This window comes from Cornus florida, unplaced genomic scaffold (assembly GCF_030987335.1).
Source record: "Cornus florida cultivar Cherokee Brave unplaced genomic scaffold, ASM3098733v1 CherokeeBrave_3.0.0_Hap2_Chr11, whole genome shotgun sequence".
Taxonomy (NCBI): domain Eukaryota; kingdom Viridiplantae; phylum Streptophyta; class Magnoliopsida; order Cornales; family Cornaceae; genus Cornus; species Cornus florida.
Window position 1 is genome coordinate 110,243,933 of NW_026775581.1, and position 16,445 is coordinate 110,260,377.

A 16,445-nucleotide genomic window follows, 5' to 3' on the forward strand; every position below is an offset into this window, starting at 1 on the left:
TATCCTGACTGCTCAACTGCCAAATAATATTTCTTGCAATTACATTAGAGTTCTAGACTAAAAGAATATAATAAAGGAATTTCAGGAAAGCTTAGAGATATATGTAGAAACTGAAAAAATACAAAAATTTAGACATTAGAAGGCTAAGGATAGTGTAACAGAATTAGCTGGAAAATATGATGTGTACAAATAAAGTAGACCAGAAGCATTACCTCAAGAAATCATTTTCTAGCTTCTGTGCTCTACCAATGTAGTCTTCCATGACTTTTGAAATATGCCAATGACCAATTCTCTCAGAAGATTTATGCTTATCAGACGAGCTAAAAAAAAAATTAAAAACAAGTGATTATGTGCAGAATGATAGTCCTCATTAAATCTACAATTATTCAAAATGACCAAGCATGAATATTGATGAACAATTTCAGCCTTCAGGTAACTTCCAGAGTAGTTCTTACAGGTTTATATTGTCATGAAGCCCGTGAGAAATAGTTCCCCAGCAAGAGATTAGGCTGCATGCACTCCCTAATGCTAGTCTAGCAACCGAGTACAAAATACTCTCATAGTTAGAACCAGCATCTGCAGAGAGAACTGCTGCTGGGGGAGGGCGGAACAGTTGCTGCATTAGCTGTGTGGTCAAGATAAGCCGTCTTTTTGGCCTAAGCATTGGTGGTCCATCTTCGATCATTTCAGCCTCATCTTCAATCTGTCATCAGAAATGAAGCCATTAGGACAATTGGATAACTAGGCCAAAATTAGTGCAAAGTACATGAATAGTACAGGGTGGTTACACCAACACACCTTGTCAATCAGCCGATTTGATGTTTTGGCCCAATCTACTTCTGCCATGCTGCAAGCAACAAAACTTCTATGAGAAAAACCAAAAAAGAAATGAACAAAAAACATTAATAGGAAAGAAGAAAAAAATAATTGCACATATAGCAACCATATACCATCCTGACTACCTAAGTCTAATCAATGATGAAGCTTGTCAAATTACACTAAAATTATTTGCAGTGTTTCATTAAGAATTATTTCACCATATTTTGGCTGAAATTGCATGCATAACTTTAGAGTCAACTAACCCAGAAAAAGAAAAGATATAGCAAACATATAATGCTATGCAAACAACATAAGGGGACCAAATGCACTGCATATTAAAGGAACCAACTGTCAGAAAGAAATAATGAAATTGGGAATGGGAGTGGGGAGGAGAGACAGAGAGAGAGTAAACATAGAACATTCAGCAAATTTGCCATTTAAGACCCACACCTGATACTCCAAAGACTTTGGGAATCCTGTGTGACTTCTTTACGCCAAGAAAGAAGCTCACATGTTGCACTTTTGCGCTTCTTTGGTCTCACAATGACCAGACGCTGATCAATGACATCCGGAGGCAATGAATGGAGAGAAAAGAAATGCTCATTTGCAGCTGCAATCGGGATTGAAGTATTACCAACCTGACTTGCATCAGCATCAGCATCAGCATTTACTTGCACTGTTGAATTATGTGCATGCACACTATCAGAAGGCTTCCCAAGAGTGAACGGTTGTCCCAAACTCTTACCAGCAGCAGTTTTTTGTGCATCATATATCGGCAACATTTGCCCCTTTTTAAAGGTTCCAAATTGATCAAACCAAGAGGGTGCCATCTGAGGACTAATCTGAGAATGTTCAGGTCTAACAGAAGGTGTATTATTACTAGCAGGGCAAATCTGAGGATCATCCCGACTAAATCCAAGTATATCCTGAGATGGTACACTGCCAAATTGAGAAGATGAATTTCTTTCACAATTATTTACTGAACCTAAGAAGCTTAGCATTTTAGAATCTCCAGATGGAACAGCGTTACGATGAACTAATGCATCTCCATCCCTAGTAATGTAATCGTTTGACAGTCCTGTACTTGGAGCTTCCTGCTGAACTCCCTGACCACTGTGTGTTGCTTTAAATCTCTTTAACTCCCTATTACTTGGATCATTCTCTGAACTCTTCATCGCCCGCATTTGATGCAGCAAGGAGTAATTTTGACGCAAGAAATTATTTGGTTTTAAAGAATGACCAAAGGTTTCAAGGTCTCTTTGAGTTGAAGCAGGGTTCAGAGGAGATGCATCTGTGAGATGCTTGACAGTGGTTTCATTCTCTTGAGAAGCACACGTCTTTTCGGCACGGAAAATGTTCCCAGATGAAGCTCGCTGACTGGTGCTTTCTCTCTCTGACTGCTCTTCACCAGAGACAAAATCTTGTGAGCTCGCAGAACTAGCAACAAATGCAGATGGGCCACTGCCTCCTTTACGGGAATCTTCAACCTCTAAATTCTGTGGAGCGCATGAAGTTGAATCCACGTTAATATTTGATTGATTGGAATGGAAAAAATTCAAAGGAGCCTTGCGAGGTTGGGCACCTAATAAACGTTGCTGCACTGGAACACTAGTCCACAAGTTAGGTATTCTTTTCAAGGAGGCACCCTGTTGAGAGATCCCAGATGTAATGGAAGGCTGGGAGACACGCACAGCTTCCCCCGCTGAAATTTGCGGGGCTAAGACTCCATGCGGAATATGGCCAACGGTACTAGGCAAAGATACCGGTGCAGACTGACCAGTAAGAGTTTGAATAGACGAATCATCTGCCTCTTTAGAATGGGAAGCAAGCCTGTCAAAAGGTGTATTCATAGAACGATTTGTTGTCACTTGTCCACTCGTACTGGTCACGTGCTGACTTCTGGAATGGGGAAGACCAGAATTCAATGCTGAAGAGGAGGTTCTCTGCATATTATACTGTGAGGATTCATTGCCAGTTTGTCCTGAAATATCAAGTTTACTATTCTTGAATTCTCCTTGAGATGTTCCATAAAAAGGAGACAAAGATTGAGTTTGAGCTGCAGGTGCCAACGTCGTACGAGCCTTGTCTTTTATCTCAGTAGTGGTGTTACTTGAACTAGCAGAAGTTATCGTCTGTGCAAGGCTCTGAGAGGACAATGTATGATCTGGAACAGGTAACTGTTGTGATGGAGGTGCCAGCTGTAAACCAAAACCATGAGAAGCAGAAGAATGATTTTTCTGAAGGTGACCGACAGATCCATCAGAATTATCTACTTTGGGTATCTCAGATGATGGATTGTGCACAGAAGAGCTGAAATGCATCGGTGTGCCACATTCCCTCGATTGATCCACCTTGTGAAGAAGCTCAAGCATATTTTGACTGCAATGAATAGAAACAGTTAAAGCATGTTGGTGAGAACATAAAATTTCTAACGAAGGGAAAAGAAAAATTAATATAGATTTCAAAAGGGACTTAAAAGGAGAACTAATCAGTAATTTTTTTATATAAAAAAACTCTTTAGTGAATTAGTATTGAGTTATGGGCATGGGTGTCAAGTGTTAACACGACATGGTCAAATGAGGAGTTCAATGTGGAATTATGGGAATCCCTAACAATCAAAGACAGAAGAACACAATAGTACATAAATATATTTGTCTTTTCAAAAATTCTAATGTCTTTATACCATCATTACCTTGCAAATTGGCAGGATCTAAGGTCAAATTTGTCATCATATTTTTGCGTTCGAGGAAAAGGTAAATTTGCAAAGAATATTGACATGCAGTGGCAAAGCCGTGAATTTATTTCTAAGGGGGCAACCATTAACAATAATAAGTTTAAAAAATAAAAATTTGAACCAATATAATAAATGGCAAATTTTTTAAATTTTAATCTTAAAAATTTTGTGGGACCTGCAGGAGGAGAAAAAAAATAGGCCTTTCTGAATTTGGAAAATCACATTGGGCCAATGAGTTAGAAAATGAAGGGGAATTTTAAAAATTTGGAAGTTTTTCTTAAGGTCTTTAATGATTTTTTTAGGAGATAGGTGGAGGCATTTTGTTAACAACTAAATTTTATGTATAGAAAATAAAAATAAGTAAAAATTCCAGTGGGGTCAATTGCTCCCACTGGACCCAACGTAGCTCCGCCACTGACGACATGAATATTTTTTGAAACTATTATATTCTCGGAAGTGGTTTACATAGTTCGATAATTTATTGGGTCAATTTAACAATTATCAATAATAGGCTTTAAGGCACAAATGAAGAGAAGGAATAGATGACTACTCTCTCTCAGCCTGTTCTGGACACAAGATAAGTCAGTGTGGGTTCTTTTTGCATTTTTATTTTCCTTTATAAATCAAGTGACAAGTGTCAAAGGGCCATGTGTCTCCAATTACAAGTAATCAGGAGATCAACTATGACGGCACCTAATATGGGTCAGGTAAGTACTCACATACACATTTCGCAAATTGCCCACTACGGGGCTCGAACCCCTCACCTCCCCTTGGAGAGAGTAGAGCTTATACCATTGGCCTAATAGCCTAATAAAGTATAAGATATAAGAAATCAAATTAACATGCATCCTATATAATAATCTTAAACCTCAAATAAACAATACCTTGATGGAGCATCCCTATTTGGTGCATATTTGCTGACAGATCTATCGAAGGGAGTAGACATATTATGCAGAGAGCCTGGAAGAATGCCTCTGGAAGGCACCTCGTCAAACTCTGTTGTGTTTTCTTGAAAATCAGGTAAATGTCCCTGTAAATATAATATCATTCATAAAATATAATAACATCCATACTTTAACCCTCATGTCAGAAATAAAGTAAATATATAATAAAAAATAAAGCAAAGCCCACAACTCACCTTTTCCATCTCCGTAGATTTTTTAGGAATGGGGCGAAAAAAATTTGACTGCCCAAAGTACCCTTGACTCTGACTTTTTGATCCTCGAGAAATCTGCTGGGACACGGCCTGTGAATGGGTAGACTGTTTCGTTCCATAAGAAGGTTCCACATCCTCATCCAAGTTTCCCATTGGATGATACTGAAATTTACGAGGGGCAGAAGTTCTCCGACCAGCATGACCAGATGACTTTTGCTTGCCTGCATGTAGAATCCGTGAATCATTTGCATCTGACCAAACATTTTCCCTCAACCCACCAGTGGAATTGCGGTGGGAGCGATAGCCGTCACTAGGATTCTCCTTTTTATCATGGTTCTCCATCTCATCTATTCTGACCGCCTCCCTATCAGAGCTATTCACCGGTGACTCCAAAATCTGAAGACCCTTGTTCTGCGGTTTCCCTGAAGCTTCACTTCCTCCACATTTCATTGAAGAATCAACATGTCTCCAGGAATTAAGGTTATGACTATTTGGAAGCAGTTCACTGGTTTCCTGTCTGGCCCTTGCAGTTCTTGAATTTTTTATGAGCCCAACATTATTCAAACTAGAGTCCTCTCTGTTTACCTCTGGATTTCTCATGGCAGATTTGGCATGTTCCAATTCAACAGTTGAATTAGGAAGAGAATCAATATTACATATACCATCAACGTGACCGATTTCCACATACATTAGTCCTTTCTGATGATTACTTTGTGAAAATTGCAGAGAGTTGTCATTCTCATTATTTTTTGAAGTTGCATGTTCACTTTGTGATACAGACTCAATAACATTACAACCATTTGGTTTCTTCCGTGGTTGGCCCCCAGAGTGATACGAGGACGTGCCATTTTGAAGGGTCCAAGAACCTCTAAGAGCATTGCTCTTTGCATTCATTTCTGTGTCTAAAGAACGAGCAGCATTTCCATAAACCTGACTCTCTTCGGCAGGCGGCTTTTGTAAAGGACCTCGATTTAACCACTTGCTTCCTTGATCTGAAGATTGCTGGATGGATCTGTGAGATAGCCTTTCTCCATGTTCGTAGGAAAATTTGTGTTCAAGTTGCTGAGACCCTGGGGCACAGAAATTGTTATTCATATTGGGATCTGATGACAGGGTAACAGATCTAGAACTTAATGCAGTCTGCAAATTGTTATCAGCCAAAACTGATTGTTGTTTTTCACTATCCTTATATGCTAAAGACTGACGATTCCGTGTTGGAAACTCCGTATTCTGAAAACTCAGACCACTCCACTCTTCCTGCAATTCTATGTCACTGCTAGAGGTTTCCGCAACCGCAGACTGCATAAGAGCACTCCAACTCCCACTTTGAACAGAAGGGAAACCATTCAAAAATCCTGTACCATTTAACGGATTACAGCCTTCTGCACTTGCGTTGATACTCCCACCAAAAGCATCCCATATATTTTCATCTGCACCAAACAAAATCTTTTCTTCCGTAGGGTCTAGGCCAACCGCATTCTTTGAAGGACCGACCTCCATTAATGGTTTTTCCTGTGACTTTTCTAATGAACCAGCCAGCTCCTGCCTTCCGTGGCATTCCTGCATGGACTCATTTCTTTGAAGGGCATTCATTTGCAGGCGGTTCTCCAAATTCATCCCATTATTTAAACCTTGATCAGAAGCATGCCCAACTGTATTTTTACCTTGAAATCCCTGTCCAGACACCAAACTTTCACCCTGCATGCTAACCTGATCTGGCAATACAGAATATTGGTTACCTGGAAAGGAATTACTGCAGGTTGACATTTGCTGCATTGGAAGCTTGTCCAGAGGGATGTGAAAATGCTGGTTCTGATTGCCCCTTGAGCTGGAGATAGGAACCCCATAAAGAGATTGATCAACCTGTTGAGGAACCAATCCCGTTAAGCACATTGTCTGACCTTGCCCGGGGGGAAATATTTGTCCGCTAGAAGATCCTTGCATAGCCGGAGAAGCACGCTGCAGCCAGTTTGTGTTACCTGTTGCAAGTTCAGTAGGCCAAGGATAATTAGATGTTTCAGCAAGGGGAGTATCGTTAATCAAAGCGGCTGAATGGTTGCTAGATCCTTGTTTAGCAATGGCAGAGAACTGATTCATTGAATTCCGTTGCCTTGCTTCTAGCTGCTGAAGCTGTTGCTGCCTCTGAAGTTCTTGCATTTTCCTAAACATTTGTTGTTGTTGCAGTAGCTGAACGTCACTAAACCCAGATTGCTGCTGAGGTAAGGATTGAAGCATGCCCAGTTGCTGGATGCTCATCTGCGGTTGACCACTAAAAAAATCAAAACTAACGGGAGATTCAGATGTTTCAGGCCCAACTGAGACTTTTGTATGATATTCAGGACCATTCACTTGCTGTGAATCATAGACGGATAAGCCTCCCGATGTTACATTACGCTGATCAGATTCTGTATCCACTCCCAGAAAGTTAGCTTCATTCTGCCTTGTCTGGAATACTTGTTGTTCATTAATATAGCCATTCAAATTTGTCTGTGGGCTTCGAGACTGACTTTTTGCAAAATCTGGCCTATAAGAAGATTGTGTAAAGTTCAAGCCATGTGGCACTCGCAAAGAATGGCTGCTATGTCCTCTCTCATTATCTGCTTATGCGAATAGAAATGGGGATAAATTTTGAAAATCATGGTGCTGAATTTGAACCATACATCAAAATTAATGTCAGAACCATTACATCCTCATTCTCGCATATTTCTCATATATTTCAAAGAAAATTTATTTTAAAAAAATAATAATAAAATAAAACTGTTAATGATTGATAAGAAACATCACAACAAATAGAACTAGTGGATCAAAATCCAGATCACTGATACCTGAGAGCTGAAGATTGTAATTTTTCAACTTGGAGTTTGGAACAACAAGATGACTCTGGCTTCCAACCCACGGATTATTACCTAGCACTGGCCAGTTCCCATCCACAACCTGTCCTTGGGACAAATTGTCTGGTGCAAAAAAATTGTGAACCTTGTCTTCAACTTCGTTACCAGGCATAGATAATTCAATCCCCAAAAATTTCAGCAGTTAAATTTTTAGTGTGTACAAAGAATAACTTTAAGAGCTGAATGAATTTTTAAACTTCGACATTCCTTCAATTAGGTATGTAAAAAGCAGAAGCTCCAACCAGAACGTAATTTTAATCAGATATGATCACGTTCTGAACACCGCTTATCTTCTGTTAAGTGTCACTCCGACTACCACATTCCCAACCTCAAAACCTCATCCTGCATCAGATCAGTTCAGTGTGGGTAAAAACTAAATGGGGTGGGATAAACAATGGCCAAATGACAAATAACTTCATTATGCCCAAAATGTCATACGGACACTAAAGTGTCACAATATTTTAGTAATTAGTGTTCTTCATTGCTTTATCTTGGAATGATCATATTATTAACAGCATGTGATTGCAAAAAATACTGAGGCAAAATTTTAACATATAAATGCATATGTTCCACTTCAACAACACAGAATCACAAGGTCAAACCAGTTTTCTTTTTAGTCAACTTTTTAGTTCTCTTAAATTTGACTCCATATTGCAACTTTGAACTCATATGCTGCCTTCTTCTTTCCATGAGAAAGCCATTATAATGGCCAAGTAAAAATGAAAATAATGTGGCACTTAATCAGTCAAACTAACCTTCCTAAGAACATCATCTAAAGGTGTAATTGAATGGGGAGCAAAACAATTCAAAGGGAGAAAGCTTGTTATGCATGAAAATACCAAAGTTTTTCTCTCTCTCTCTCTTAATATACCTAAACATCATTCGAGCCCATAGGCTTGGCTCCAAGTTTCCAACCACACTTTATAGCTCTTAGGCCCTTAAAAATAGAAACCACAAAACTCACGAAAGAAGGCAACTAGAACCCAAGAACACTTAAGCTCACCAAATTGGGTCCTTATTCCTCAAACACGATTTCCCAAAGAGATTCTCCTTCCCAAATTACAAGGATGGTCCACATAATTCAAAAACATATATTTTGAGCAGTTAAAATTACAGGGAAGTAGCTATTACCTTTGACTAATACTTGTAATTATCCCAATATTTTCCCATTTACCCTTTTGCCTCGTATAGTACCGGTTATTGTAATCATTTTTAAACCACTTTAATGTCAATGCCCTTGCCATATTCTGCAAGGCCATGTTACAGATTCAGTATTCAGTAAATCATTCATTGATCCTTCAGAGGAAGAAAACATTGCCCTATAAATTCCAACAACTAGTTGCATGTTAATCAATATCCTCCCTTTGTTTTCCTTACACTGAAAACCCGAGTTTTTCCATTCTATTATCCTCATCTAGTCGCTTATCAAAAAAAAAATTATCCTCATCTAGTCACCTATAAGTCTCCAGACCAGATTGGATGGGCAAGTAATCTGTTATCAATTACTTATCAAAATAATAATAATTAACTCTCAATGCTTTGATGTTGAACAAGCTCTTGGCCTACCTCGGTCTATCACTACCTATCACAGTTCAGTCTTTGTGGGAGCAGGACGCGATGTATACCAACCTGAATGCACAATGATCTACGGGATGTGAATACTTTAAAGCACTTCTATTAACCTCTTCTGGGAGTAACAGATAGACCTAATAGATTTTAAGGAACCCATAGTTTTATCTCTCCTTTTCATAATATATCCTTACCAAAACCCTAAGAACAGTTCAATAGAATATATCATGTTCACATGTAAGACTGATATTTTTCCACCACTAACACATACCATACTAGAGATGCAATGACGTTAAAGCATCATTTACTTGCCTTTCCAAATAATAATTATCGTTGACAAATCCATATAAATTGCATCTCCCTCCACACAAATAACATCCCTATCAAACTCACAGCCTAACAACCAATCATCCAGACCTTGTCATATAAGCTCCTTTAGAAAAGGTACTCCACCTTTTCTTTTTTTCTTTTTTTATTTATAAGTTTTTTTTGGATGATTAAGCAAACACGCACACTCAATTTTTTTTTCCCCCACCGGGGCTCAAGCACTCAACCTCCCCTTTGAGGAGGAAGAGCTTATATCATATAGACTAGAGCCTATTGGTAAGGTACTCTTACCACATGTTACGAATGAGGCTCATACATTTTCCCTTCTGGAAACAGCCCATGAAGTTAAAGTTCACAATGGCATCCTCATTCCGATTTTACATGTTTGAAGTGCTAAAACTTCAGAGAGGAGACTGCCTACAAGGCCCCACTGTGAAATTGACCGTCCCACCTTTTCTTCTTGTTAGATCAGATATAATTTCATGAAGAAAAGGCTTCAATGAATGCAAACACAAAGTGCACAGAAAAGCTATAAAGTAGGTCACGAGAACTAGATTCAAGTGCTACTAAAATCTAATATTGAGATCATGGGAAATACATTAATGCAGGAGATACTCTACCTCACAAAAGAATGAATTATTAAGATATTGTTATAAATAAATATATAAATCTACAAACCCCAAGGGGTTGGCTCAAGTGGGTAAGAACTTGGCCCTGGTGCCTCGGGAAGAATTAGGTCTAACGTTAATAGATATAGATATAAGTATATATATATATAAATCTATAAGGGTCCTTTGCTAAGTTCAATGGTAAAGGCTCAGGAAGCACGGGAATATAGGTTCAGTCAGGAATAAGAAAAGCCACTTTGTGTAAATAATGCCAAATTTTGGTTTGTATCCACCCCATCTCTCTCAAAACCTCAAATCGGCAGGGACAAGTACTAGATTATAGTCTTTATAAGCATAAATATAATTGTTAAAACTTTTAACTAAAGTCTTATTCTTGCAACACTTTTTAAGGAAAAGGAACACTTGTTAGTGAGGAGAAATGACGAGAAGATGTTGAATATCAATTTGGAAGAGGTGATGATTCAAGAGTTATCCGTGTGATTAGGAACGGATTTATAAAAACCTTCCAAGTTTTGTTCCATTTCTTTGGATTATGCAAGTATTTGTTGATATTTTGTTATTTACTCATTTACATGTTTATAAGTTCATTGCATACAAGGCTAACCCAAAATAGGGTTATAAAAGTTGTCATTGTGAATTGTGTTACAGCTGAATGTTGACCCTTCAATTAGTGTTAATAACTTAATAATTCTAATAATTGATTTTGGAGGAACTAATGTGATTCATGGTAGATAATTAACAATTCAACTACTTAATAATGAAAGTAAATAGGATACATTACTTGTCAAATACAAATAATAATAATAAAAGTAAATACAAATAAAAACACTCCCATAAAAAATTTATTAATAATCTCAATTATGCCGTGCTTTGGCTAAGGAATTTATAAGTTAATAATATAATCATACTGAGTAAAAAAAATAGTTAATAATATAATCTTAAGAATATTAAGAGTCTTTTTCTTTTTGTCGTGGAATCAGTAGACATGAGATATATATTATGTATGAAAAATGTTACGAATATTGTAAACTAACAATGATAGGCTTTCATTCACAAGGCACGAGAGCTATAAACACTTGAAACAATAACTAGCTTCACTAAATTTTAACTATAAAACATAAATTCAATGATTTAAGTTATCCTTTTAAAGATGGCTAGCTAAAGGTTGAAAATCACGGCCCCCATTTAATTCCTAATCCTACTCGACCATACGAAGTGAATATTGAGAGATTGCAGAGGTAACACAAAAGGGGCCAGACTCCTAAACGTACAGCAGTAAAATTCCTAAAATATTGTATACGAACTCTATAAATATTTACCATAATGTTCCAAATTCTAACTCAAACAGGTACTTTTCAACCAATATTATATAAAATAAATAAAGAAATAAATAAAAGAAGACAGAGAGTAATGAAATGTGCCAGAATGTGGTTGCTGGTACATAAATTAAGGTAGTGTTTGGGGGATCAGAAGTCCTTTATTAAGAAGGCCTTTTTAGAAGAGATTTTATTAGAAGGAATTCAAAATAACAAAGATGTTTGTTGAACAATTTTTCTAAAAGTCATTTAACAATAAAGATGATTTTTGATCCACAATATTACCCTAAGCCATGACTCGATTATGTAGCAGTCAAGGGTGTGACTAGAAGATTGTTAGTTTTAAGAGAATGTAAGGATAAGAGTGGAGAGAAGAACTTGTAATTACCTGACGAAATGGGGTTAAAATGGGTAACATTCAGTTATAAGAGGGGACAAATGGTATTTCTATGTTCAATGCTAAGGATTGTTGCTGGGTTTGCAGGAATGAGAATCAGAAAGCAACTCTACGTGGCTTTGGCTGAACGGGCTTTCAACAGGATGGGTGGGTTTTTTTAGAAGCCCATTTGAAGAATTTTACAAAACACTTGTTTTTATTTGGGAATGCCTTCCTTGACTTAAAGCCCGTTTTGAGGCAACAGGAAGCCCTCCCAAACAGGCTATAAAGCAATCTAGAGTTTGTACAGATAAATACGTCGAACCCTCCCAAACAATTTTACGTGCGGTGACTAAAATTTCACAAGAAGAAAACAAGGTCATAAATGGATGAATTGTTCGAAATTTATTTTGTTCACTATAAAACAACCTATTTATTTGACAGCCTCACGTATACACTGATGAATTTCATAGTGCCCCTACTACTCTCATTTGTTTATGAACAAATGGTGCTAAAACTCATTTCACCAGATGGTGCTAAAACTATCTTTATACTTCACACGTTTCATAAGTTACTTTCTTAATTCACCGTGATTTCGACATAGATTCTCTGTTCTCATGTGAAATACGACAATAGTTTCGCAACTCTCACATTTACTAGATAAAAAGGAGACTCGTGAGAAGCAGGAAATCAAAAAGTCAAAGAACATTGAATAACATTATTAGGCATAGTTCAACAAATCAATTCCGACTGTAACCATTAAGAAAGCACAAAAACTAAAAGTGATGCCTACACAGGGTTCTGGGAGAAGAGGACTAGACCTTTGATTTTATGTAAACAAAATGCTTTCATACTCAAACTCATAATTTTTATGCATGTCAAACGAGCTTTTACAATTGCACTAGGCAATGACCCCTGAACAAAGCACAATATTGAAGCAAATAAATGTCAAAATACAAATAATAAACCCACATTAAGAAAAGAAAGAAACAAGAGCGCCATAATCCGGTAAATATGAAATGCAACCTCGTTCTAGAATGCACACGCATAAGACCAACAAATGCCACCAGACCGACGTCAATTTTGTCCAAATATAACACAACCCCAAGTCACCAAAACAATACATATACAGTACATATAGGTAAATGTTCATATAGAATAAACGCCGGTCAGAACCAGGCATTTATCACCAAAAAAACACAATTTTCATGAAAGCCCCAACGAGATCGAACCTTGAAGCGATTAAATCGACTATAAAACGTAAATTGATGATACAAACAGTGTGCACTCTGCCCAAAAATACATGCCAATACCTTATTGAAAATTCATTCGTTAGCATAGAGAGAAATTTAGGGTTTGTGAAGAGAGAAAAAAGTGTGAACTTACTGTGACCTTGAGGGGACCTCCATTGAAGTTCGAAATAGATCCTTCAATATTTTTCGTAGGGTTTGAATCGAAGAGATAGATGAACGTGTTCGGAGCTTCAGGAGAGAGTGATCAGCGAGAAAACGAGGCGTTGCGAAGAGATAAAAGTGATCGCAATAGTGCGAAATTTTCAACGAACTGTGGAACAAAGGTTTGGTTCGGGCCGAGTCTGTGGCTCGGGTAGCTAAGCTGGATTGTTAGGAGTCCGAGACTGGGGCGGTTTGGCGTATTTGATATTATAATAAAATACACTCTTTTTATAAAATATTTTTTTATAGATACTTTCTTCTTCTTTTTTTTAAATACACCTCTTTCTATATGTTTTCCACATCTAATAATTCAAATTAAAAATACTTTAAATCCCTCTAACAATAACGTCAAACGTGTGTGAAGTAAAAATTAATAGGCAACGGGATGGAACAATATATTTCTTTTTTTTTAATATGTTTGTATTATTAAGTAAAAAAATATGAATTAACCATAGTTGCAAACTTCTAACTAATCTAAAACGCTAGACCAAACCTTGTAAAGTTTACGCAGATCAAGTTAGAGGACTCTGGACTTCTAGACTTCTCGATATCAAATTCAAAAGGTTAACATATAAGTCCCATATTTCTTTATCCACTAACGGATGTGAAACTTGTTCAATTATTCAATAAAATTTCTTTACTTATCGGAAGCTGATTTGTATTAAGTAAAAAAATATGAATTAACCATAATTCGCTAGATCAAACCAAGTTAGGGGGCTTTGGACTTCTGGATATCTAATTCAAAAGGTTAACATATAAGTCTCATATTTTCTTCTTCACTAACCGATGTGAGACTTGTTCAACTATCTAATAAAATTTCTTTCTTTATTGAAAGCTATGTAAGGAAGGCGGAAAGAAATATCACTCTCATGAAATAAGTCGGAAGGCGGAGAGAAATATCACTCTCATGAAATAAGTCGTTGCACAACATACTACACCTAACAATACTTGTAACCAACTGTATATGATAATACCAATATATTGAGAGAGTAATAATTAAAAATAATTAAATTAAGGCTACTATGAAAATAAAATTGCAAAAGGAGAGATAGAGTAATAAGTCTGTTCCCAAGGAAAGATCACGTTTCATATTTATAATGTGAAATGTAACTTTTCAAAGACATATTTTCAATTCAAATACCAACGTATATTATACATAACCTTTCATGGATGTCAAGAAAAGTTGTGTCTGTTATTCAAAACAAACACCCTTCAACTCAACCACATAAAAATGTCAACATTTGCACTCTGTACGTAAAATATTTTCACCTAATATAATATATATATATATATATATATATATATATAGTGTTTGACAAATGTTTAAATTGAGATTGAGGTGGAGTCTATCGAGCTGGGTATATAAAGTAACTTATGGAAAGATTTCGATGTGTAAATTGTTTTTTTATATTCTAATAAAAAATAATATTTTTTACAACCAAATACTAAAAAGTAAAAAATAAAATATTTTCTAAAAAATATTTTAAATACAAACAAACGGAGTTTGAAAATATATTTAATATATTTCCGACAGCTTGATACATTGAGGATGCAATATGAATTACTTTTGAGTGATAATTTTTAAGGCTAATTCCATAAAATCTCCATTACTTTCAAATTTTTATCATAAACTCTCACATGTTTCAGAAAACTCTCTGCACTTTAAAAATTGATCAAATTGCCCTAATATCCATGTCTGACTCTTAAACCAGGTTGTGAAATGACAAATTTGATCTTACTATTTATTGTTAAATTAAAAATTAAAAATTAAAAATTATTTTTTTTCAATTACAAAGATGCCTTTTTTTTCCTTGCTATTCTTCTTCTTTACTTTTTGTTATCGTCGACAGCCTTGCTGCCAGCAAGAAAAAGCATTGGCCGGTCACTGCCGGAGTCTTTGACCCAAATGATAGGCAAAATTCACAAATCACTGACAAAAACCATTCATAAACCACAGACAAAATTCAAAATAAATAATTATAGGTTTGTGAAATCTCTTCAATCATAATAAGACACACATTAATTATTCACTGTTAATCAGGAATGCTCTCCACCAATCCTTTCGATCGCCGTATTGACATCGAACTTCATCTCTCATTCCCAGATTGAGGAAGAGTTGACCCAAGTGTTCAAGAAATTCAACGTAAACGACGAGGACAAGATCTCGTCGTCGAAGCTCGGCGCAATAATGGGCATCATGGGCAACAACACCATCGTGGAAGAACTGGACATGATGATCGGGGAGGTGGACGCTAACTGCAACAAGTTCATCAACCTAAACAAGTTCCTCGAGCTGAACACAATGGACATCAACTACGACGAGGTGCTGGAGAATTCTAAAGATGTGTTCTCGGTGTTCGACATGGACAAGAACGGGTTGATCTCGATGGATGAGTTGCAAAACGTGATGAAGAACGGCAACGGTGAGTGCTCGCTCACTAATGGTGTGGTCTTTCGGCAAACACCACACCCTTCACCACAATTCCCTTGATCAATCACCAATTATTAAAGCCAGTTGTGTTTGAAAACCTTAGTCAAGTACTTTAACTGAAAACCCTAACTCACTTTGAATTCAGTTACCAATCTCACCAGCAACAAACATAAAAAACATATGTGAGGGTTTTAGAAATAGAGTTTTAGATAGAGGGGGTTGAAGAATAATACTTAAAGGGTATTTTTATAATTGTTTTTTGTAAATATAATTTAACATTAAATAGTAAAGTAAGGTTAAATTTGTCATTTTATAGCTGACTTACTTCAACATTAAATATAATATAAAGATATAAATGATACCAGAAAGCCAACCATCTCTTTTACTTCTCTTTCCAAATTGCGTTTCTCTCCACTGGCCCCGCTACCTCCTCCATCGGTTAGAAAAAAGCTCATCCAGGAATTACAAAGATAGGGGATGATAAAGAGAGGGATTAGGAATCGTGAATATCATTTGAGTTGCACAATGCGAAATGATTGTGAAATATAATATAGATAAATAACCTATAGGAGGTAAATAGGTTTTACTTTCTCCTTTACCCAATTTTTACTTATTTTAATTTTACCAAAATAAAACTAAAATCAAACCCACAAAACAAAAATAAAATGCAAGTAAAGTAAATATAGTTTGAAATATGACACCAAGATTTTTAGTAAGGAAACTCCAATTGGCATAAGAGACTA

General features: G+C 36.5%; 2 protein-coding genes across 2 annotated transcripts in view; one reads left to right on the forward strand and one right to left on the reverse strand.

Annotated features, from left to right (window-relative positions):
* The window catches only part of LOC132282703 (uncharacterized), a 15,623-nt gene extending 2,240 nt beyond the window's left edge, over positions 1–13,383 (reverse strand). Inside the window, exons 1-8 of the mRNA XM_059784454.1 lie at positions 13,204–13,383; positions 7,535–7,942; positions 4,692–7,306; positions 4,438–4,583; positions 1,270–3,198; positions 799–847; positions 456–703; positions 213–320 (exon numbers count right to left, since the gene is read on the reverse strand). Of these exons, the coding sequence (XP_059640437.1) occupies positions 213–320; positions 456–703; positions 799–847; positions 1,270–3,198; positions 4,438–4,583; positions 4,692–7,306; positions 7,535–7,712 (5,273 nt within the window). The 5' untranslated portion in view covers positions 7,713–7,942; positions 13,204–13,383. The remainder of the gene's footprint in view (positions 1–212; positions 321–455; positions 704–798; positions 848–1,269; positions 3,199–4,437; positions 4,584–4,691; positions 7,307–7,534; positions 7,943–13,203) is intronic.
* On the forward strand, positions 13,283–15,762 carry LOC132281838 (probable calcium-binding protein CML25). The gene is made up of 2 exons (XM_059783503.1): positions 13,283–13,393; positions 15,313–15,762. The coding sequence occupies exons 1-2, from the start codon at positions 13,283–13,285 to the stop codon at positions 15,760–15,762; spliced, it is 561 nt and encodes a 186-aa protein (XP_059639486.1).
* The last annotated feature ends 683 nt before the right edge of the window (positions 15,763–16,445 follow it).

What these genes read in the sequence shown, in the direction of transcription:
- LOC132281838 (XM_059783503.1), top strand. Translation starts at nt 13,283, where the DNA reads ATGAACGTGTTCGGAGCTTCAGGAGAGAGTGATCAGCGAGAAAACGAG. An exon ending in CAACGAACTGTGGAACAAAG is followed by an intron (nt 13,394 to 15,312) that starts GTTTGGTTCGGG and finishes ACTGTTAATCAG; the next exon opens with GAATGCTCTCCACCAATCCT.